The sequence below is a fragment of the Prunus mume genome, linkage group LG1, assembly GCF_029339155.1.
Source record: "Prunus mume cultivar Tortuosa linkage group LG1, ASM2933915v1, whole genome shotgun sequence".
Classification (NCBI taxonomy): Eukaryota; Viridiplantae; Streptophyta; class Magnoliopsida; order Rosales; family Rosaceae; genus Prunus; species Prunus mume.
This window is the reverse complement of record NC_142698.1, coordinates 21,797,960-21,821,905: the sequence shown is the minus strand read 5'-3', so window position 1 is coordinate 21,821,905 and position 23,946 is coordinate 21,797,960. Positions and strand designations below refer to the sequence as shown.

General features: G+C 37.2%; 3 protein-coding genes and 1 pseudogene across 4 annotated transcripts; 1 reads left to right on the top strand and 3 right to left on the bottom strand.

The window, feature by feature from the left end:
* Positions 1-6,391: 6,391 nt before the first annotated feature.
* Positions 6,392-8,785, bottom strand: LOC103319760 (G-type lectin S-receptor-like serine/threonine-protein kinase LECRK3). The gene has a single exon (XM_008221351.1). It carries the CDS (start codon positions 8,783-8,785, stop codon positions 6,392-6,394), a length of 2,394 nt encoding a protein of 797 aa, XP_008219573.1.
* Positions 8,786-9,618: 833 nt separating this feature from the next.
* LOC148921304 (G-type lectin S-receptor-like serine/threonine-protein kinase LECRK3) lies at positions 9,619-10,697 on the bottom strand (annotated as a pseudogene).
* Positions 10,698-11,616: 919 nt separating this feature from the next.
* On the top strand, positions 11,617-19,582 carry LOC103319499 (Transducin/WD40 repeat-like superfamily protein). 2 transcript variants are annotated; one of them, XM_089042627.1, is made up of 18 exons: positions 11,617-11,751; positions 11,834-11,924; positions 12,028-12,081; positions 12,187-12,239; positions 12,380-12,413; positions 12,543-12,633; positions 13,049-13,140; positions 13,523-13,597; positions 14,389-14,477; positions 14,978-15,107; positions 15,922-16,011; positions 16,214-16,279; positions 16,550-16,641; positions 17,271-17,336; positions 17,440-17,506; positions 17,918-18,006; positions 18,355-18,481; positions 19,075-19,582. In XM_089042627.1, the coding sequence occupies exons 1-18, from the start codon at positions 11,690-11,692 to the stop codon at positions 19,117-19,119; spliced, it is 1,413 nt and encodes a 470-aa protein (XP_088898753.1). In that variant the 5' UTR covers positions 11,617-11,689; the 3' UTR covers positions 19,120-19,582. The 2 variants fall into 2 exon arrangements, with proteins under 2 accessions (XP_088898753.1, XP_088898751.1); XM_089042625.1 differs by lacking the exon at positions 19,075-19,582 and having other exon boundaries at positions 18,355-18,897.
* Positions 19,583-19,963: 381 nt separating this feature from the next.
* LOC103319481 (G2/mitotic-specific cyclin S13-7-like) lies at positions 19,964-22,834 on the bottom strand. Its single transcript, XM_008221028.2, has 9 exons — positions 22,663-22,834; positions 22,053-22,182; positions 21,914-21,968; positions 21,576-21,818; positions 21,344-21,472; positions 21,013-21,261; positions 20,759-20,920; positions 20,464-20,645; positions 19,964-20,337 (listed from the first exon to the last, which is right to left on the bottom strand). The coding sequence occupies exons 1-9, from the start codon at positions 22,703-22,705 to the stop codon at positions 20,193-20,195; spliced, it is 1,338 nt and encodes a 445-aa protein (XP_008219250.2). The 5' UTR covers positions 22,706-22,834; the 3' UTR covers positions 19,964-20,192.
* Positions 22,835-23,946: the final 1,112 nt, after the last annotated feature.

Genomic DNA, 23,946 nt, shown 5'->3' with positions numbered 1-23,946 from the left:
TTATTAATTTATTTTGATAAAAGACCACTATACCCCTAGAATATTTTAATAGTATAAAAGTTGACTTTTTGACCAGGAAGGAATTTGGGGATTTCAGTTGTACCTTTGCATAGAGCGCGATGAAACGAGTCCGTATACACGTAGTGGACTCGAATTGGAGTTGTAACGAAAGAGTTACGATCCAAAGAAGTTTAGTGGCATAACCGTAAATATCTCGAACTCCAGTTTTTATAAACCCAGATTTTTCTGCAGTTAGAGAACTCGACTAGCCGAATTTAGGAGAGGATTTCTCTCAGCTCCGAGCATCAATTCGAGCAAGACTGGTGCCAAACGAACCACCTTACTCCCTTCTTTTAGTCTCAGCCCATCCCAGCCTCGATCCGCCGTCGTAGTCACCGGAAACAGCCGCGAAACAGCGGTGCTTTTGATGTAACTTCCAAGCTTTCGTTTTCCGTCGTCCGGCCACCAAATCGGACGAGTGAGGTATGGATTTCTAGCTATTTTTCATGCTCTAGCTGCTGGTTGGATAATATTTCAGAAATTTCCAGCGTAGATAGCTCGATTTACGAGCTAGGTTTCAGCAGGTTTTCGGGTCACTGTTCCGGCCACTTTCGGCCAGTTTTTGGAGCAGGTCCAAGAACAAAAATGGCTCCAAATGGGGTGTTATACCTAGGATATGAGTCTTGAGCCTAGATGTTGAGTTTTTCCGGCGAGGCGTTATCCCTTTAGGCACCATGCGTTGCTAGCGCGTGTGGCGGCGCGTGGGCAGTAGGGTTGGGACCACTGTCAGTCTTAGAATGATCTCCTAGTCCTTACGAGTGCGTAGGATTTCGCGGATCTTAATTCAGATATCGTTTGAACCCCGAACGGATCTCGCCTACTGTGTGATTTCTGGGTTCAATACGTTTGAACCGTTGGATCATAGTTAATTCCAACTATGTTAATCTAGACTTTCCCAGGATCGTATAGTATTTAACGGATCGTAAAACGGAGTCCCGGATACTCCAGAATGGTCAGCCCTAGAGCGAGTTTAATGATAAATAAACCATTCATGATAAACAAACCATTCTGATCAGAACAAAGGAAAGAACTACGTGTGGCTTGATCCTCGTAAAGGGTACGTAGGCGCTTACGATTATCAGTGCAGCCACGAATCGAGTCCTCGTTGTGCTTTTGTTTTCGGGCATTTTGGTCATTTACGACCCACGCTTTACTGTGTGTCTTTTAAACAAGTTTCGACCCGGTTTCCAAAGTGAAAATTGGGTCAGGTCGTTTCAATTGGTATCAGAGCATTAGGTTAACTTCCTGTAGACATTGCATCACTTGTGCATCCTTATTTAAAAATTGCTGGACTTGTCTTATGTTATTTTACTTTATTGGTATGGTTGAGTAAACAGACATCCAGAATGGTTTGAAAAATTTGTTGAGGTTTTTATATGAAAAACATATTATTACATTTTTATATTTGTTCATTTGGTTAATGGTGTTGTAAGATTATAAATATGATTTTGGATTGATATGTTAATCAGGGACCGATATGGCTAACCAGCTAGCTAAGTATTTGATACATATATTCAGTGGTTGAGAAGAAAGAATTATAACTTTTGATTTTTATTAGATTTTGGTATATATATATATATATGGATATATTTTAAGTTCAGTTGAGAATCAGTTTATTGAAAGTTTATGTAAATAACAGAGTATAGTTTTCAAACCCACCACAGAGTACCCCCCAGTTGCCGTGAGACAGTTGGTTATTTTGCCCCACGAGTTCGGGGACGCTGAATCGTGTGGTGCAAGAATTGCGGCTCAGCCGTGACTAAGGGTCCCCGAGACTGCGAGGAATGCGGCTCGGATGGACTTGGTGTCTCCGAGACTGCGAGGATTGCGGCTCAGATTGAAGTGTTATCTCGAGACCTGCGGGACGCGGCTCGTTAACTTTGTGTTTCTGAGGCTTGCGAAGATGGAATTGACGGATATCAGGAATTGACGAAATATAAGGAATTGACGGATATAAGGAATTGACGGATCAGATATGGGGGTACGCTTAGGTGGAGAGGATTTAAGTTCTGAGATGTTTTTAAAACTAAATTGAGGATTTTATACAGTACTATTATTTTCTTAATCTATATACTTATGTCACGAGAGAAAGTTGGATATATATTTATATATATATGTTTTAGGTAAGTTTCGATGCAAGAGTTTAAGGGTTTTCGGAACTTATAGATCTTTAACTTATTTTACTTCATCCCATTTTACTTTGGTATGTTTATTCATCTTTATCTTTCATTGTTTTATATAGTATTAAATATCTTAAGTTTTCTAGCATATTTTCCCCACGAGTCTCAGAGTTATCCAGACCGTGGGAGCGAGGATTACGGACCAGGTTGACGGATGTCTCCTGAGTCCAGCGATGATTTCAGGTTAGGACGTGTCACCTTTGGTGTCACGAGGAATTGATGGTTATGGTTTTGAAAGCATGATTACTTGATATAAATGCTTTTATTTCTTCGTTTAAATTATATGCTGCCAAGTGGGATATCCTTTGTGGATACAGAAAAAGGAAATTCTAGCTAAATATTAGATTAATGGCAGCATAGTTTGTTTTCATAAATGAATTTATGAAATTCAGTTGCAGTATTTGATCTTGAATAAGTTTTATTCACATATTAGTGATTGATAAATTGATAAGTGCTTTTAAATATTTGATCTATATGCTGCCGAGTATGATATCCTGTTTGGATATAGGAAAAATGAGATTGATTAGTAGATTGATTTATTTGATTTGTTACGACCTGAGACCTGAATATTACGATGTTTAATTACTTGAATATGATTTAATGCATGCTGGCAGATGAGTTATATAAACATACATACTTGTTTTACAGGTAGAATGTTTTTGGGAAATGTTTAGTTTACAGGGGAGACTCTGCCGAATTTTCGGTAGAAGTCACACTTGAATTTCATTTAATTTCAGTTAAAAAGGGCAAATTAGTCTTTTGTGCCCAGCATTAGCCAAGTGTCAGACACTCAGAGGGAAACAGGGATTTTAGCTAAATATTAGATTCATGGCAGCAGAGTTTTAAATTTATCAGAAATTCAGTTAATTATCAGAACTTTCAGAGTTTTATATTTTCTTAAGCCAGCTCAGGTTTTCAAATATAAATGTGTGGCCTTCAGATTTTGTTGATTGCCCTATAGATACAGTTATTGAGATGCAAGTGGTGAGTGCAGTACTAAAAGAGCAGACTTGAGAACCCAAATAGCAGTCGTATGCCCAGTACCCTCACCCCTCCAGTGAAGGGTAAGTAAAATTTCGAGGACGAAATTTTTGTAAGGAGGGTAGATTGTAATAACCCGGTCCTTAATTAATATTTAATTATTAATTTATTCTAATAAAAGACCACTATACCCCTAGAATATTTTACTAGTATAAAAGTTGACTTTTTGATCGGAAAGGAATTTGGGGATTTCAGTTGTACCTTTGCGTAGAGCGCGACGAAACGAGTCCGTAGACACATAGTGGACTCGAATCGGAGTTGTAACGAAGGAGTTACGATCAAAAGAAGTTTAGTGGCATAACCGTAAATATCTCGAACTCCAGTTTTTATAAACCCAGATTTTTCTGCAGTTAGAGAACTCGACCAGCCGACTTTAGGAGAGGATTTCTCTCAACTCCGAGCACCAATTCAAGCAAGACCGGTGCCAAACGAACCACCTTACTCCCCTCTTTCAGTCTCAGCCTATCCCACCTCGATCCGCCGTCATAGTCGCTGAAACAAAAATAGGCGGTCTGATGCTTTTGACCGAAATTCCAAGCTTTCGTTCTCCGTCGTCCGGCCACCAAATCGGACGAGTGAGGTATGGATTTCTTAGCTATTTTTCATGCTCTAGCTACTGGTGGGATAGTATTTCAGAAATTTCCAGCGTAGATAGCTCGATTTACGAGCTAGGTTTCAACAGATTTTTGGGTCACTGTTTCGGCCACTTCCGGCCAGTTTTTGGGGCAGGTCCAAGAACAAAAATGGCTCCAAATGGGGTGTTATACCTAGGATAGGAGTCTTGAGCCTAGATGTTGAGTTTTTCCAGCGAGGCGTTATCGCTTTAGGCACCACGAGTTGCCAGCGCGTGTGGTGGCGCATGGGCTGTAGGGTTGGGACCACAGTTAGTCCTAGAATGATCTCCTAGTCCTCACGAGCGCGTAGGATTTTGCAGCTCTTAATTCGGATATCGTTTGAACCCCGAACGGATCTCGCCTACTGTGCGATTTCCGGGTTTCAATACGTTTGAACCGTTGGATCATAGTTGATTCCAAGTATGTTAATCTAGACTTTCCCAGAATCGTATAGTATTTGATGGATCGTAAAACGGAGTCCCTGATACTCCAGAATGGTCAGCCCTAGAGCGAGTTTAATTGATAAATAAATCGATTCTGAGATAAACAAACCGATTCTGCATCGAATAAAAGAAAGAACTACGTGTGGCTTGATCCTCGTAAAGGGTACGAGGCAGCCTACAGCTTATCAGTGCAGCCACGAATCGAGTCCTCGCTTATGCTTTTGTTTTCAGGGCATTTTGGTCATTTACGACCCACGTTTACTAGGTGTCAGTTTTAAACAGGTTTCGACTAGGTTTCCAAAGTGGAAATTGGGTCAGGTCGTTTCAAAAGATGATGTAAAATCAAATTTAAAGAACATGAGCAGCGTTAGGGAGCGGTTTTTGGGAGTAGGATTTGATTGAGAACATAGCCTAAAAGGAGTGATGGGGAACTTCAATCTAACCATGGCTTAGAAGAAACCACAACAAGATGCTTTTTATTCAAATCGCCCTAGTGGACTTATTCATTAACCTAACAGGAAAAGACAAGAAGAGAAGAGGAGGAACAGGGGCAGTGACGCTTCTTCCTCCTCCCCCCTCTATGGAATTTTCCTTTTGGACTCACAGATCAGAGGGAGAGAGCGGCTAGGGTTTGGGAAATAGAACTAAGTCTTGTTCACCATTTAATTAGTTATTTCATGATATATTGTTATTTTCTTATTTAGGTAGTTTTAGGATATCTTTTATTATTTATATGTAATTTTATTATTAATTAGTTTACTTTTGGACCAAGTAGCCTTAGCGCCCAAGTCTTGCAAAGCCTATAAATAAGGCTAATGTAATAGTTATAGGGGAGTTGATGTTGATGGTTAATGAAATAGTTTATTTGTGACATGGATTTGCTACGATATATGCGAGTTTGCACTAGCCCTAGATTTCGGTACTCTTATATGTGGTTAGTGACCTGCATCCTGACCTCGATCCCCATCACATGGGTTTTGGAATTGGAAAAATGTAAAGCAGAAATCTTGAAGGTTCTATGGCTAACTTAGTTGGTTTGATATTTGTAGTCTATGTTAGATTTTCTGTATATTTGTTCATGATCTTTCACACAACTTGAAATACATAAAAGACATACTTGTCATCATCTTCCTTGAGACACAATCTCATAATTCATCCAATCGTAGCAGCAGCAGCACGAGCAAAAGACACGAATGACTTAAGACTTATGCTATCTCTCAGAAACTGTTTCAGCTCTCTCTTTATGATGATATTAGGGTTAGAGAACATATCTGACAAGAGCAGGATCTTAAGCTTATATAGGGCTATGTCAAGTCGTCTCTACTCATCACCGAATGCCAACTTGACTAAGACTATAAGCCCATCAAGCAACGGTTCACGGAAAAGGAAATAAATAGGACCTCTTTAATTGGCTTCAAAACTTTCCTTATTTCACAAAATCTTGGGCCCTAAGGTATAACCTAATTTAAACTCCTATCAACCCTGATATAACTTAATATCTAGTACACCGATCTAAATAGGAATATAACAGTGTATGCTTATTTTAGTCAATTGCATCAGATGTTTCATCCTTGAAGATAGCCTTTGCTTGTGAATTATTACACAATTTTGTTAATACCTGAGAGGTTAAGTAGACAGTGTCTTGGCTTGATTGACTAAAATTGATATTGAATATGTTTTTGTAATTTTGAACCTTATAGTTCTAGATAGGAGCCAATTAATATGCCCAAATGTTCAAAACATGTTTAGACTTTTGCTTTTATGTTGCTGCACGTCAATTGATCATTTCAACTTATATTCTTCAACACTTGTGACCCTTTTTGTTATTCAATCCATGCAAGTTGTTGACGGTGGTTCAATTGAAAATGCATAATTTACTGCAGTGTCAATAAATGTGTTTATTTTGACAGAAAATTGATACCATTGAATACATATTCAGTGTCCATTGAATACATATGGTTTAAGATGTCACAATGAGTAGAAGAAGATGCAATGCTACCTGAGATTCACTAAGTTTATGGCTTGGGGCCTGGTGATCCAAAATACAGACTACTTACATTATTGAACTTGTAAATGAGGACGGATTTGGTGGAATTGAGACTTCAACAGTTCCTTCAAGCATTAGTGTGAGTTTCTTCGTTGTCGGTCTCAGTGATGGATCCTCCTGAATGCACCATATTGCGATCATCACATACTTCTCCATCGTCTTCATGTCTTCCATTGCCTCGTTATCATTCTTGAATAGTAGATGCAGTTTCTTTTGCTCGTAGCAATCATATGCCCAATCAGCTAGTATCATTTGATCTTCATCCTCTGCCTGTTGTTCAAAGTTCCTCCTGCAGCAAAGAATCTCCAGTAGCAAAATGCCATAGCTGTAAACATCCACCTTCAGCGTGATGGGCAAGTTTTTAAACCATTCAGGGGCCACATACCCTTTAGTTCCCCTGATTCTAGTAGTGGTGTGAGTCTGGTCCATTTTCAAAAGCTTGGCCAATCCAAAGTCAGATATTCTTGCACCGATAGAGTCATCTAGAAGAATGTTTTGAGGCTTAATGTCACAATGTACGATTTGGCTGCTGCAGTCTTCATGTAAATACAAGAGCCCTCTTGCAATTCCCAAGGCAATTTGCCTTCTTTTGTACCAATTTGGCATTGACTCTCCAAAAAGGAAGCCCGCTAAAGATCCGTTGCTCATAAACTCATATACAAGAATTCGGTGCTGCCCCTCGTTGCAAAATCCTAGTAGTTGGACCAAATTTTTGTGATTTGTTTTGCCAATTGAGCTAATTTCAGCTTTGAATTCCAACTCATTGTCTTTAACCATATTGTCCAATCTTTTGACAGCAACATATTTCCCATTATCAGACGACTTTAAAACTCCTTTAAAAACTGTTGCAAAAGCACCACGGCCTAGTTCTTCCTTGAATCCATTGGTAGCTTCTTCTAGCTCTTCATAAGTGAAATATTTCAAGTTCATGGCCAGGTAAGGTTGAATAACCTTTGCTTTTCCACAATACATGCGAGAAACAAGCAGATAGGTTATTAGCAGTAAGAGGACGTTAAGAAACCCCGAGCTACTCAAGAGAAGTGATCCAACAAGGATCAATGTTGAATTGTCTTTCTTTTTCGAATCTCTGTCACCAGATATCAAGGTTGAACTTTCATTCCTTACCTTGATCAGAGCTTTTATTCCGCTACCGGGTTCAATCCTCCCATTGAAAAGTGGGCTTCCTTTCAGCCAACACTGCCCGTCTCTGTAATTGGCAACGGCACAGAAACAGTCAGCTAGGCAAGCCTGCCTGCACCAATCCTCAGTTGCCGGCTGAAAATAGTTGTATTCAGTCACAGGCCAATTCGTATTTTGCATCTCTGCAAAATAAAAAAGATGTGCTTCTGATGATGAGGCCTCACCACAGCTTTGTGGAACAAAGTTCGGTTTGCATCCTTTCCACACATCAGCTGGATCCATATCGGTATAACCATATGGACATTGGCAAATTGGTCCTTGGTCCTGTGTACATATGCTGTTGAACCCGCATGCGCCAACGCCTTTATCTTGAAAAATACTCATGCATAAATCTTTAGGTTTGGAGGACAAGGTGGACCAAGCCATGTTCCATGACCCGACACTTGAGCCAGTGCTTTTAGGGTGCACATAGTGCCTGAAAACTCCGTCATAGTCAAGAGTTGCTCTCTGGTAGAAATCTTGCATTGAAACTATTTTGTCTGATACCATTGTAAGTATGCTTCCGTTACTGGCTGTAAGGTAAATGGAGCCAGACTGGTTGAACATCAGCTCAACGCCACTGTCCTTAATGTTGGTTGACCAGTAAGGAGAGTTAATTGAATCCAATGGGAATAGTGTTGTGTAAAACCTGAGATTCCCATCAGATTCTAAGGTAAGCTGGAATCTTCCTCTTGAGTAATTTGATGCCGTGTAGCGAGCGAAAAGTCTGCTGTTTTGACTAAGAGTCTGTGTGGGTAGGATTGTATCAGTTGGCTGATCAAAACTCGCCCACAAATGGATTGAGTTTCGGTTGGCCAGCACGAAGTTTCCTGTGTCAAGCATGGCTGCATAGACAACTCCAGTACCATAAGAAGAAGCCACCCAGATTTGTTTGCCTGTTGCAATATCATTGAGCCTAAACTGCCCAGCACTTGTGAGTTCAACTGTGGATCCTTTTTGCACTAGATTATCGCCATTGGCAGACCAGACAATAGTTCTTTCAGGTACTTTGTTAAACCAGATGGCAAGTAAGAAGCCATATTTACCAATTTCTTGGAAACCAAAAGCAAATTCCCCAGATGGTGAGGCCCAGAAAGACTTATTGTCCAGTGCAGTAAGGGATGAGCCCAATGATATATTCTTGCCATCTGTTTGAGCAATGGTTGAAAATGGCAGCTGCATAAGCAGAAAGCAGAAAGCATATGCTAGTTCAAAAGCCATGGTACCAAGAAGCATATCTACATTTCTATATATATTGCCATTGTTATTCAGTGAAGGAGTATCGTCAATCCATTTTAGTTAGAAGCCTATTTTGTTCAGTAGTACTAGGACTGCAGCTTCTCATGAATTTCTTTTGTTATTCAATTAGTTTTCAGTACCGTTGACATTGACTAAGCAGTACAAGTCTCTATTTTCTTGCACTGTCTCTTAATTGAAGGCCGGCCAAAAAAAAATTTAATCATCTGCAGTAGGATTGCAATTTGCAATTGGCTTCTAGAGAACATTATCTATTGCCCTTATTAAAAGCATTTAGCCTTTTTCATCCAATCAGCCTTGTTTCTATTGCTTTGTCTGAGGTGTCAAAGCTTGTTTTATATATGTTTTTTTTAGTACTTTCGATTAGTTTGCCTACGAAAAAACCAAGACACAATCTTTGAATTGAACTGATCTTAGGGGTAAGTAGAAGCATACGGAAACGTAAACTTTACTGTCAGTAAACAGAGACAGGAATATATAATGAGAACAAATACTTGACCCACAGAAGGAAATGGTCTAGTTTAGTTTGAAGCTTTTCAAACTTTGGATTATTTTTGCAAACATTCTGTGAGCAATTTTTGTTTTATTACATATGTACCCATTCTTGCTTAGAAATTAAATTCATCTTGACATCCTCCATGAAGCTGTCCTAAAACAATAAGACATAGTAAGAATACTCCACAACATTACATATCTTAAACACCTTTATTAGCTAAGGCTCATTCAATTCTGTTTCCTTCAATATATACTAATTACATGTATTGAAATGTACTAAATTCTCTAGATAATTTTATACATTACTTATTATGACAGTTCGTAAACACCAAGCTACTCAAGAGCGCTCCAATGAGGATCAAAGTTGAAGTATTTTTCTTTTCTGAATCTGTGCCCCCAGGTGTTAAAGTAGAATTGTCTTTCCTCATTTTGATCAGAGCTTTTCCACCAACACTGGGATCAATCACCCCGTTTGAAAGTGGAAATATCTTCTTCCAGCACTCATTTGTCCTGAAAATGGCAATGGCGCAGAAACAATCACTCAGGCAACTCTGCCTGCACCAATCCTCATCATACACAGAATAAGGTCAATCTGTGTTCTGCATCTCTTGAAAATAAAAAGAATCTGTTTCTAGTGAGGCTTCATCACAACTTTGTGAGACAAAGTCCTGTTTGCATCCTTTCAACACATCATTTGGATCAGAATAGCTGTAACCATATGGACACTGGCAACTTGTTCCTTCATCATCATGTCTACATAAGCTGTTGAATCCACATGCATCGCCGCCTGTATATTCCACGAGTGAGGTGCAGATATTTGAAGGCACATAGGACAAAGTAGACCAAGCCATGGACCACCTTCCCACAGTTGAGCGGGTACTTTTAGGGTACACATAGTATCTAAAAACTCCATCATACTCAAGAGTTGCTCTCTTGTAGAAGTCCTGCATTGAAATTGTATTGGACATCACCATCATAATTATTGTCCCATTCCCGGCCCTAAGGTAAATAGAGCCAGATTGGTTGAAGATGACCTGAGAGCTACCATCAAATGTTTCAGTTGACCAACAAGCAGAATTAGGAGCATCCAATGGGAAATTTGTCGTGTGAAGCACGAAATTCCCATCATGTTGCAAGGTAAGATGGAATCTCCCTCTTGAGTAATTTGTTTCCTTATATCGAAGAGTATGGCTTCTTGATTTAGAGTCTGCGTAGGCAAGATTGTGTCAGTTGGCTGTGTCAAGCATGGCTGCATAGGCAACTCTAGTACCTGCAGAATCAGCAACTCATATTTGTTTGCCTGTTGCAGCCTCATTGAGCCTAAACTGTCCATCTGCAGTGAGCTTAATTTTGAATCCTTTTTGCTCTGGATTATTACCATTGGCTGACCACACAATAGTTTTTGGTGGAAAATGGCAGCTGTAGAAGGAGAATCAGAAAGCATAAAGCATATGATAGTTCAAAAGTCATGGTACAAACAAAGGAGGAGCATATGGTAGTTAGCAAATTCAACAATGATGTGTAATGAGACCAAAATATACACACAGAGTTTCAATTTCCTTTATTAAACAGTCATTTCATACAAATGTTTATTGGTTTTAGCTCAAATGTTTTTAGAATATGTACTGTTGGTGTAACCAGGCATGGAGATTTGGCCTTTTGGATTATGCCAAGTTTTTTACCAAAGTTTTAGAAGCATTTTTCTATTAACAGTCTTTATTTTTTAAATGATAATTGCATAAAATAGGTAAACATTTCAGGCCAAACAAATGAGCAACTACATACTCAGTACATTAAATGGATGGTGTTTGTTTCAATTATCTCATAAAATAAACCGTTAGTGGAATGGTTAGACATTATTGACATTTAGCAATATATAATATCAAAAGAAAATCTGAATGTGCTAAGTTACTTTTAGTCTGATAGTATTTCTCGTTACAAAGTCGAAAGATGTCTCAAGTTTGAATCTCCTCATTCATTAGAATAAAAAGAATAAAAAAAAGAGGATATCAATATATTAACCCTGAGTTCGTATGATATCAAGAAAAATAAAATGCCAACAAAACTAAAAGAAAAAATAACTTTTACCCTTAATCATCATGATTTGTTTTTTTTTGGAATAATTAATCATCAGGAATTCTTAATAACAATAAACTTGATACCAATTGTCTTTGATATTAAAAAAATGCCCACCCGGGTATGAATTTGGTTGATCCGATCCCGCAACCCGACCTATTAGAGAGCGCGCGCAATTAGCATACACTGTGACACACAAGACGAAATGGCGGGAACAGCAAACCCACACCAAAAAAAAAAAAAAAAGGACCTTTAAGCTCCAAAACTCAAACCTTAATTCTCACTCTGAACACTCTGATGGACAAGTACCTAGTTCCTCAGAAGCCCTCGTCTCAAAACCCCAGCAAACCCCCTCCAAGGTAAATGCAAATCGATAACCCTTCTCAATTTCTATGCTTTATTGTCAATTTGAAATTGAGGGCTTTGTTGTTTTGGGCACAGATGGAGTCGAAGCCTGATCGAATTGAACGGAAGGTTCCATCCCAATTACCGCCATTCCATCTCTGGGTTGCTCATGGAATCCTATTCTGAGGTGCCCCATTAATTCGTTTTGCCATTACTGAGTTTACCAATTAGTTAGCTACACATTACAAGTACCTTGCTTGATTGATTTATATATTTTCTGTTTGATATAGCTGAGGGCATTTCCGCATTTGTACCACATCAATGGTGGACCGTGTCAAACCCATGTATGCAATTTTACAAACCCTGTTTGTTATCATCTTTACTTCTTCTTTATATTTTTTTTTTCCCAGAAATTTTGATTTTTTGTTTGTGGGATTTTAATTTTGTAGTTGAATTGGATCGACAATGGCGCATTTTTGTACGACCAACCGTCAATTGGAAAGTCAGTAATTATCCTCATACATATATATATATATATATATATATATGCACGTGTGTGTGTGTGTGTGTCTCTGTGTCTGTGTTTTTGTTTGTGTGTTTCATATGTAGTAGAAAAGATTGCTCAATCAGATTTTTTTTCAGGCAAGGGATATCTGCACTTGATTTTGACAGAAAGGTAAATACATTCCGAGTTGCAATTGCTAGTTTGGTTTTATTTTGTATGTTGTGTGCGTGTGTGTGTGTTGCTTTTTCTTTTCACTTCCTTTTCTTGTATTTACATTTCCTCTTTTCCCCTATATATTAGGGAATATACCTGGTATCTGTGACAAAATCGGGGTGTCTAACAGTGCATGATTTTGAAACTCTTTATTGCCAGAGTAATGAACCTTTGCTACGTAAGTTCCTTCACTACAGCTTGTTATTCCTTGTTTTGGCATATATTTTATCAGTTCATAATTTCCAAGTTTATTGCAAGAGTGATGCATATATCGTCTGCTAAACTTGTATAACATTGCACAAAACTAATGGATACAATTTTAATGTGCAAACCTTTACATTCGTACATGTTTGAGGTTTTCCTGGGCATAACTTTGGCTACTGATGTTATAGCTGTTCACCTCTTCTATTTACACAGGCCAAACCTTGAGCTTATACTGAATGTTTAATGAAGGAAGAAAAACAAGACCATTTTAATTTGTAAAGTTATAGTGCTCATGGAATTTATATAAGCATGCTTGTAAAGTAAGGCTTGGCTCTTTTGCTCATTAAAACAATTTTTATTTGGCTTTTTAACCCGTCTTTTCCTGCTAGGCTTGCAGGAAGATGAAACAAAACATGTGGTGCACCTTTCTTTACCTCAACAACTAGACTTTGTCCGGTGGAATCTTGCTAACCAAGATGAGGTCTGAGTTCAATACAATTTATACGATTGTTATAGATATTGTAAAGGCAATATGGCTGCTTCATTTTTTCAGTTGTGACTCCAAAGAACTATATAGATATAGAACCTGGCTGATTATTCTTTTTTCCTTCCGATATGCTTAAGCATGCATAATTTCAGGCTATTAATTCTATTTTATATGAATGACCAATGGGGTTGGTAGTACCACTGTGTACATGCTCGTATTCTGTGTAATTGAAAACAAATGTATTTTATATTTTGTAGTATGTTGTTCTGTTAGTTTAGAAACCCTTAATCAAGGTTGATTTGTTTTAAATTGGCTTAATTATCTCTCCTGGATTGATTTGCTCTTACATTAAGATTTGCCTAATTTGTTCATATAGGTTGTTTGCACATCTATGAAAAGGAATGAAGTACTTATATTTGATATTGGTATTATCTCTTCTAAACCATCCGAGGTAAGTTTCTCTTTCTCTTTCATCATACGCATGCTTTTAGTGCTGCACTCTCTTTGGAAATTTATGTGCTAATTTGCTCCAATGAGAACTCATTATATACCATCATGTCAACTTTCCATCGTGTTATTATATATATTTTTTGTTTTGTTTCTGGGTATTCATTTTACTTTAGCGTGAAAATCACCTTAATAAATACTTTAGAGTGTTAGAAGCGCACAAACACCTGCTTAAGATGTACTTAACACATGCATGATTTAAATGAGGACAATGTAGTTAGGGGACCCAATTTCCAGATTTCCAGTTCTAGTCAGGTTATAACCTTCATATCTGATGAGCTCCTCTAAAGCATATGTTTCTGTTGAGACCTGTCATCTTGTTTGAGTATAGAGCAATTCCTGGCCCACATCCTAACAGCTCAATTTTTTGAGAATCGTAGTTAACCGACAACTTCATCATGGTGTCAGTCACAGCGATCCTGAGTTCGAATCCCTTCACAATGGCAAAACCCCTCAGTTAAGTTAAATTCTGTACGCTGGGCTCTAATGGTGGAGAGAACCCACATGTCAGGAGGAGTGTTAATAGTGAAAAACAATTGTTCCGAACAGGTTAAGGATTGTAGCAAACCGACAACTTAATCACATTTTTATCTTAGGTTTTTCTGTCAAATCTGTCTAGTGTGTTGGGTATGTATTAGTACGACATTCTATGTATAATATGCTGGTTATATATTGGTACGGCTTTCTCTTTGTTATTAACTTATTATGATAATTATTCCTCACCTTTTGGTCCAGGTGTTAAGAACAAGACCTAGTGTTTCTGTTCTTGGGTCTAATATTCATAAAGGTCTTACTGATATTGCTACTTCACTTGACGATTCCAGGTTGGTGAAATAAAGATTTACCCTTTATTCATTTATATGTATTTATTTCTAAAATCACAGGTAGAGATGATTATGAATAACTCATTTTTAGATTTATGTGATTTACTCTTTAATCTAAAATTGAGATTGAATATTTGAACAGACTGCTTCAGAAAACCATGCTGAATAAGTTCATTTGTGCATGTACAAATTTTGAAGTATCATACCTTCCTCCACTTCTCATGCACTATAGGAATGCCTGTCTTTTCCATTTTAATAATGTGTACTACTTTGCAAAAGGTGTTGTTTTAGTTCACTAGGGGTAGTAGTGAGTTGTGTTGAGGTCTCTTCTTTAATCTACATAGTGAAAATTTGTATGCTTTCACTATTCAGAGCTGGTTTAAAGTAACCCGCCCCCCTCTTGTTTGACCATTTTGTGACTTCTGGAATATATTTCTTGCTTCTATCAGTTATATATTCTTTCTAAGGCAGGCTTCCTTTTTATTTTATGGTCATTTTAGGATACTGGCTTCTGATACATATGGTGTAATCAATGTATGGGACAGAAGAATGAGTAAATTTCCATGTCTTGAACTTACAACGGATTCCCGTGGCACCCTTAATAGTATACAATTAAATGCGGAGGATCAGGTCTGCAATAATTCACTTTTTTTTGGGTTCAATCTGCTATCTTTACGTATTTATCAGAAGTTGAGATATGCGCACATCATTAGGAAAGACATGTATCCATGCTTTGTTTCTTTGTGTCAAGAACCTAGTATTTAATAGCAATGTAAGTATGGGTCAATAAGTAGAACTGATCATAATTATGAATGAGGATTAATCGTTCAAATTTATATCCTAGTTATTAAGTTATCTATGGGTTAAAGATCTTTTAGGAAAAACATGGTGTTAAAGGGCAAGATGTTTGCTTAAACCCAAGAAGTCAGTCATCAATTTGGAGGGTATGGTAATTTCTTTATATTGTGCTGATCCAGAATGGTAGATCATCAGAGTAGTTGCATATAGTGGAAATTGGAAGGTTCTAAATGATCAGAACTAGTGTTGATGTACTCTTTAATGCCTTATATGAAGCCGTTTTCTCATAGTTTTTCTGCAAATATAACATGAAACAGATTCATGGAAAGACCAAAGCTAACTAGTTGTACATAAGAAAATAATATTGGGAAATCTCATTTAAAGCTCTTGAATTTGGAAAGATGCGCTCTGTAATATCTAGTTACTTGTTCTGCACATCTTGTTTAATTTACTCATTAACATAAACTTTGTATGGTGTGTCTCATGTCCTAGTTTCTAAAAACATGGATGATGTCCTCCCAGAATTTCAGTTAGTAGAAACATTTTGGTGTATTTTCATGCTTTTGTTCCCATAATCTACTAGGTGTATTCCTTGCCATGAGTAAATTTTTTTATCTTCTAAAGAAATTTTAACGACATTTTTCAGATCATTTTTGGAGCTGGAAAGCGTGGATTTGTTTATATATGGGATCTTCGTGGTGGAAGAACGTCTTCTGCTCTTCTGAGTAATAAAGAAGTAAGGGGTTCTTATTTTGTTTACATGTATTTATTTTCTAGCTTCATAGAAATAACAAGAACTAAACATCAGCACCCTAAACAGTTTTCCTATCAGTCACGGCTAATATGCCCAGACAATCTTGACAAAATATTGAACTTGATTCGTATATTTATGTTCTTGAAAAATGATAGTAATAATTATTTTGTTTTTGTTTATATAGATACGTCATCCGCCTCTAACTTCATTGAAGTTATCGTCATTGTTAGAGAAAATTGGGCCTCTGAAGGTATCAAATATGTTTACTATTTACACAACGTTTTTGGAAAAAAATGTATTAATTCATACAAAGTATTGTCTTTATGCATGTTACCTTGTTGTAAGTTGTAAACACTATATTTGTGCCTATTCTCATATTGCTTCACTGGAGACAAAAGCCATTAACACATTAATATTAGTAATGCAGACAGTGTGGTCTGTTGTACTATATCTATGTTACGTAAATATCATGGTTTGCATATTTCAATTTACACTACCAAATATTCTCATTATTTTTCAGGCACAATCAGACATTGTTTCTAAGGAAATACACTCCATTAATATTGATCCATCTTGCCCGCACCAATTGGCATTCCATCTTGATGATGGTTGGTACGTATTGTTATCACTGTGCAGTAGGTCATGATTCCTTTGTTTTATTTTTTTGGTAAACAATGGTTCATTAATCTTATTCCTCGTTTTTTTTGTGGTCATTTCTTAAGTTTCTATGTTACGTTAATAGTAAAAAACTCGATACGGGGTAGGTTAATAACCATATAGGTCAAGCTGATTGGGTTGGGGATACTGTTCAGAATATACCGCTGCATTTGTCTGACACTTGCTAACTTTTCTTTCAAGAAAGTATATTATTTAGAAGAGATATTGGTCTACAATCGAAAGGAGATGTACCTACAAAACAATAGGAATACATGCTTGATGTATACCAATTCTTTTGAGGGTAAAGTGACTTGTGAACAGCAGTAACTGATCTGGAATATGAAAATGGATTTTGATTAAACTGGAACAGAGAATTAGGAGTCACTTTATAGCATGCTGCCAAATCACCAAGGCATCATTATGTTTATTGTATCTTTTTATTGGAATCAAAAGAAGTCTCACAAATAATTGTGAAGATCATGCCTAATTGTCTATGGAAGATGCTAATCTAATAAACTGAATGCTTTATCATTGAATTTTATTGCGACAACACTGATGATGAATTAATACCTTGTTTAATGTAGGTCAGGTGTATTGGATGTTTACAATTTTGAAGTTACACATATTCATTGTCCTCCACCTGCTTGGTTGTAAGTAATGTTCTGTGCATTCAATTTGCTGCGTTAACATTGGAAACATTAGCACCTTGTGTTTAATTTATCTATTTCTATCCTGTTCATTTTGAGGAAGTAGAAATGATCCTGGCGTGTCAGCTGATCTGTTATATTTGAGAAAACCTTCATGGCTGCCAATAAATTCGGTAAGGGAGAATGTTTTGTTTTATATTTCAAACTGCGTTGCATCAGGTTTCCTGTTTAGTCATTTTGCATTAGTTTACGGTCATTGACCTCACTTTTGTGGACAAATTCATATTCTAGTGTCAGTTGGATGAAAATGGATGTCTAATGAGGAGTTTTTCTATCCCTGGGTCCTGCTCAGTGGTCAATGCATGGGGTAGTATTGCGAAGTCACATTTCATTTTCACATATTGATTGAAAAGTTTGCATTATTGCTGCTTGCATGCTTTGAGTCATTTCTCATTTGGTTGATTAAACTTGTTGGTATGGTACCTGTAACAATCCTATGATATTTTCATTTTCTTGGTCTTCAATTTAATTCTGCAATGTCTAGCCACTTGTATGAGATCGTACTCCAATGTTTTCTAATGCAGATCTACGTGGTTGGATCATCAACCGACAATGGAATTCATATTTTGGATTTCTATCCAGATTCAAGCTCTCCTAGCCATGTGGACTACAAGTAAGAAACTCCTTAGAACTTTTGCAGTATGTTGATTAGCCATGAAGTCTAATACATAATCTGAATCAACAGATCATAACTTTCTTAGTATTTTAAAAGCTCTCCTGCAAGTCTGGATCCCCTCCCCCCTTTAGTAGATTATTTATTATGCTGATGCCCAACTTATAATTCACTATTTCCCTCTGGATGCGGTGGTATTTACTTTGATGGCCTTTCCCCCTTCACCTATAATTCTTTGATTTCAGTTTGGCCTGTTATCTGTGCACACCTGTGTGTGAACATGCAGTTGTTTACTTTCCTATGCATTTATGTTTACATACATGTTCCTTTTGTTGCTTAATGTTGTAGAGAGGATATACAGAGTCTTTCTGGGGTAAAGAAACAAGATAAGAAAAACAGGTTTGTTCCATTGTCTGAAGGAGTTACTGCATGTGCAGTTCATCCCCTCAACAGTACCATCATAGCTGGAACAAGGGTTTGTATTCTTGAAAACCTACTTTTCTATCCATGTTTTTCAACCTTGAGGTTCTATTAAAATCCTATGACCTGGCTTCTACTTCAATTATACAAATGCACATGCATATTGGACTTGCTAGATCTGTGCATTTGGTTTCATGAGATACCTAAGTGCAAGCAAAATCCCAACCAGTGCCTGGTTGAAAAAGGTTTAAATGTGAATAGAGTAGTACTTTGAAAAGGTTTGTGGTGTGGCAAATTCCAGTGGCCTTGTTGACTCTCCATTTGGGTTGGTCTTAAAGATTAAGAAGTGTTCACTATTTTGACCGAATAGTGGAGCTTGACACTTACCAGGAATGTACAAATAGAGGTGCTGTTGTTATGGTGAAACTGTTGGGATATAAAAAATGAAATTAAGTGAAGCTGTGTTTATGCAAAGTAAGGGTCTTTTGTGTTTAGGTAGCTGGTTGTGAAGGAAAATGGTTCACTTGAATGTTGGAAGCTGTCTGAACTACCGACCCTTCATTCATTACTTTGCAGTGGTTCAATGAGTTTCAATTCACACATCCTCATACAATAAAAAGGCCTAATACTTTGGATTATTGCTTTCAGCATTCATCTTTGCTCATGATTTCTCAAAGTCACAAGTCATGTTAAGGTGACCAACTGAAGCCCAGGACCAGTGTGAGCAGAAATGTTGAGTGGTCAAGAAACAACTGCTATGCGCTTAACCTTGGGCCTCCTACAGTTTTTGCAGTTCAGAATATATAAGTAAATGTGAGCAAAGCAACTTTCTCTTCCACTCATGAGCTTTGAAGTAATGTATTTAGTGACAATTTGTCAGCTCATGGTTTATATGTATCCAGAGGAAGACTAGAGGTGCTTTCGGTGGTCTAACCAGACATTGTATATATGGTTTACAGTTCTGTGTTGTACTCCAGTAATTTAGGGTATTTTGAGATTGCAGGATTCTTGTAGACAGTAGTAACTGGATGTTGTGTATGGGTTAGGGTTGTGCGCTTCAGTTATTTTACGGTATCCTGAGATTAAAGGAACCTTACAGACAATAGTGACAGTATCTATTTTCACATAATGACATAAAAAGCATTCATTTATGATACGAAAACAATCTCACACTTTCTGGTACATTTGAAGTAGAGATATGGATCACCGATTTGTATGTGTGCGTAGGAGAGAGAAAGAATGAGCAACAACCTTTGGTGGCATTATATTATGCAATTTTAAACAGTAAACACTCTTTATGATAATGAGAGACTATTCAAAAGTTTTGAAGCAGGCAATATAACTTTCCTGGTAATGATTGGCATTGTACTTTGAACTGGCCTAGTGCTTCTCCCAGCCATCACACCTTATTTATTTATGACTAAATCGAAATTGAATGATCTTAATTGAAACTGCATGATCTAAATTGAAATTGCAGCAAGAAAAAGATTGCACCCATTTTGGTGCTCACAGGCTAAACTTTGAACTGACATCATAGTAACACTACAATTGGCTTATATTGTTGGATGTTGAAAAAATGACAGAGACAAATCCGAGAGCTAAGGATATACATGACCCAAGAATCAAGATAAACAACACGGTCAATCTTCTCATACCCAATCTAAACTGCTTGAAGATTACATATGGATGATTACCCAAGAATCTAAACCAGGCATAATGATGCTTTGTCTACAAAAAGTAAACAAGAACACAAAACTCTCATCAGTTCAAGAAGACGAGGACAGAAAACTTTTGGCAGGAGGGATCCGAGCAACAGCAACATGTTCAGGCTTTGAGAACTTCCGATAAACTGCTTGAAGATTACTCTCTGCGGCATTCAAATGAAAGCCAACCAAGAGCTTGGCGCAATCCCTGTTGTATGACAAAGAACACAATCGAACTAGTAAATATAAACCACATCTGTTTCCCCACTCACAGCTACACATACCCGAATATAATTGATAACTGAGGAAGGTTATATACAGAAGAAGACATCACCTTAACTGTTCTTCAGAGTAGCCAGTGTGGTGCTTCAGGGTTTCAGTCCACAAAGGAGCTTTGTTGAGGGTGCAACGTGCAGCATAGACAGCTGCAGCAGCTATCAGAGATGGGGAGTACCGAACAGTAGTTGGATAATGCATAATTCCAAGCTCGGCTAGAAAGAAAACCATATTCTTCACCTGCATTACAAAAAGGTAAGAGAATCACATTAGTATTTGTTACTTCACTAAAAATAAAGCTTAAAGTATGATTCAATATCGATATTTATCACAAATCATGGTGAATTAAATACCTCTTCACCAGGTGAAACAGAGGCTTTGATGTATCTAGACAGGAAGACATATGGGGTGGGAACTGTCAGGTACCATTCCAACTTCCCCAGAATTGCTTTCTCCATCAGAAGTATCTGATCACCAGTGTATGCATAGTCTGATAAGCAAACAAAGTCAATGACCTGCATATCAAGAACCCATTTTCAGATTAAAAAAGATACTAGTTAGAAATCAAGTATGAATAATTCATAAAATAACTGAATAAGAACATTACCTGTGGAGCCCAGATTTCCTCATATTTGGATGCTATAACCATAGAACTAATACCAACTAGCTGAAGTTCCCTCCTAGAAACGATCTTCATTGACAAGTATCGATCAATTATGTTCACAGTCAGGTAGAAGGTTTCAGGCATCAGTTCAAATTTCCTGTGAACTTCGACCAACCAGTCTATGAGGATTGATCTCATCTTTGGGTTTATGTCTGGCTGTGACTCCATGTAATCATGAACTCTGCTGTCATCCTGCACAAGGAAGTTTTCTTTAGTAAGATGAGATAAGAAAAGGGGAAATTTGAAGTGAGGGGAGGAGAGAATAAGAACCTACTTCAGTGAGCTTGTAGAATTGGTACAAGTCATCAATGTATTCCACTACTGCCAATTCATCACTAACATCAGCTGAATCAAAATCAACAATCTTTTCCTTTGGCTTGATGTCAACTTCACAAGCCATAGCCTGCAGAAAACATAAATTTAATACCCCAACAAATAAAAGGTAGCATTTCTCTCACAATGTGTTAAAAAGTCATCACAAATACGAAAAGAACGTCTAAACTCACCTTGCTTCGAGCTGTGAGGATTGAAGTTAGAGTCTTGACTTCCTTCCTTGAAGGCCCTTCTACGGGCTTGCATCGGTTCACTTGTTTATCTTTTTCTTCTTCATCATCAGAACTTATAACCACCAGAGTCTCAGATATTGGCTTTTCAATTGCCTTCTTGGGAGCAACTGCGGCCTTCTTGGCAGGACCACGTTTTCTATTAAGAGCAGCTGCCCTATCTTCAAGAACCGGCAGTACTGGGTTCTACAAATTCAAAGAGCCAAAAACATAAATAGGTATAAAAACTCCTAGTTTCAAAACTAGAATTTCATGACAAAAAGTGGTAAAAAGGTTATTACCCCGTTCTTTTCTGCTTTAGCTTGTGCCTTGGCTAACAATTGTGCATGAAAGCTTCTGCAAGTCAAGAAATTGTTAGGAATTGCACGTGTAAATTAGAGAGAGAGAGAGAGAGAGAGAGAGAGAGAGAGAGAGAGAAACCTAGTCATAGGGCGAGAAATATGAACAAGGGGCTTCCCTTCAACAAGATGAGCAGCCTCAAGATTATTACCAATGTCTCCAAGAACACGCCGGTTCCTTCTTTGTGCTTCATTCTTTACTTTGTCATTCCCTTTGAGAAAAACAAACGTGAACATGTAAATTAACAAAACTTGATTTTCTGAATGAAAGAAATACATGAAAAGGACGAAATAAAAAAATTAAAATACAAAGAACCGCCCCAAAAAAATCTGAAATCGCTACAACCACAAGAGATAACTGCAATCGATCAAATAAGAGAAACCCAGTTGGCACTGACTGAACCCAAACCATAAAGAATCATAGCAGGAAAAATGAAAAGGACAAACAGTAAACCCAACAACCAGAAACCCAATAAATTCTACGTTCCAAATTTAAGAAAAAGAAAACAAATAATTGAAATGATGGAATAATAACCCCAACCCACCAATGATCAGGGCAAGAGAAACCCACATAACATTATCCCAGAAACATAAACCCAGTATGCTAAAGGAAGAAAAGTACTAAAAACCAAAATGAAATTTAAAAGAATCGTTGTTCTATTCAAAAATCAGAAGCTGGGATCGGTAAATACCTCTTGGTTGTTGCGGAAGAACCATTGCTCTAACGTCCTCCATGGTTGGCAGAGATCTCTAGCCTTCTCGGGTTTCTGGATTCAATGACTTCCTCAAAGAAAGTCTCCTTCTTTTCTCCCTCCCTCTTTCTCTGTTTGCTCTGCGCTTGTGTTTCTTGTTTCGGGAGTCTAAAAGTAAAGCAAAGGGCAGTATTTGAAGCTCGAGAACCCACGTTGGCTCCAACGGTCAAATTTTTTTTTTATTTGAAATTTCGATCGTTGATTTCGCATATGGCTACGATTGAATTTCAAGACGGTTGTAATTGGCTAGTTACTCCTATTTGGCATTTGCCATACTAGGCTATAAGCATGTGTTGACGCACGGGTTAAGTGGTCTTTTTCATTTTCGTAGGTATATTTAATATAATTTGATATAAAAAAATGGTATATATAATATAATTCTATAAACAGAAATAGGAAAAAACGAAAATAAAGAAATTTTGGGGTGGTGGAAACTAACGTGGGGATATGTTTTTACATTAAATAAAACATTTTTTCAAAATTTAAGGGAAAGTGGGTCTTTTCTTTTTCCTTTTATTTTATTTTTTTACTTTAAACTTTTTCAATTTTCATTATATATTATTTGCGTTTAGTAAAAAAAAAATTCCCCAAGTTCTTAAGATTTTGATTTTGATTTTGATTTTTGCCAAAACTAGGAAGGGTAGGGAACACTCACACACGCGAGTACCATGGGGGCTTGAACTTAGGACCACTTGGGAGCACATCAAGGGGCCATTTACTTACCAGGAATGGAGGAAGTAAGGAATTGGGGAATTTAGGAATCATTAAAGTAATGAATCAGTATAGGAAGAATCATTCTCATTAAGTTGTTTACTAACCATGTGGAATCATCACAGGAATAGAGTTGATTTCCATTGTTATTGTTTACCTCTCATGAATCATAACCTAAACTAATTTGATTACTAAGATGCCATGCACATATAAATATATATATTTTTCACTTGAATAACTTTTAAAAAAGCAAATTGAATAATATAAGATAATGTATAACAAGTGATGAAAAAACAAGTATATAAAAATATAAGGAATATAATAGAAGAAAAAAAAATGACACAGTGGTAAGAAGCATAACAAGACAAGTAGAGGCTAGCAACCAAGGTGAAAAGGGAAAATTTTACTTTTTCCAATGGTGATTAATAAACAACCATTGATTTTTTTCAAAAACAAAACAAAACGGCTTCAAAGTTTGGTTTCTTCATTTTATGGGATGGAAGAACATAACAA

Bases quoted from the DNA above. Each gene is read 5' to 3' on its own strand.
- LOC103319760 (XM_008221351.1), bottom strand. From the start codon at position 8,785: ATGGCTTTTGAACTAGCATATGCTTTCTGCTTTCTGCTTATGCAGCTG.
- LOC103319499 (XM_089042625.1), top strand. From the start codon at position 11,690: ATGGACAAGTACCTAGTTCCTCAGAAGCCCTCGTCTCAAAACCCCAGC. The intron at 15,108-15,921 runs GTCTGCAATAAT...GACATTTTTCAG, and splicing joins AATTAAATGCGGAGGATCAG to ATCATTTTTGGAGCTGGAAA. The intron at 16,280-16,549 runs GTATCAAATATG...ATTATTTTTCAG, and splicing joins AGAAAATTGGGCCTCTGAAG to GCACAATCAGACATTGTTTC.
- LOC103319481 (XM_008221028.2), bottom strand. From the start codon at position 22,705: ATGGAGGACGTTAGAGCAATGGTTCTTCCGCAACAACCAAGAG. The intron at 22,183-22,662 runs GTATTTACCGAT...TTTTTCTCAAAG, and splicing joins TCTTCCGCAACAACCAAGAG to GGAATGACAAAGTAAAGAAT. The intron at 21,969-22,052 runs GTTTCTCTCTCT...CTTGACTTGCAG, and splicing joins ATTTCTCGCCCTATGACTAG to AAGCTTTCATGCACAATTGT.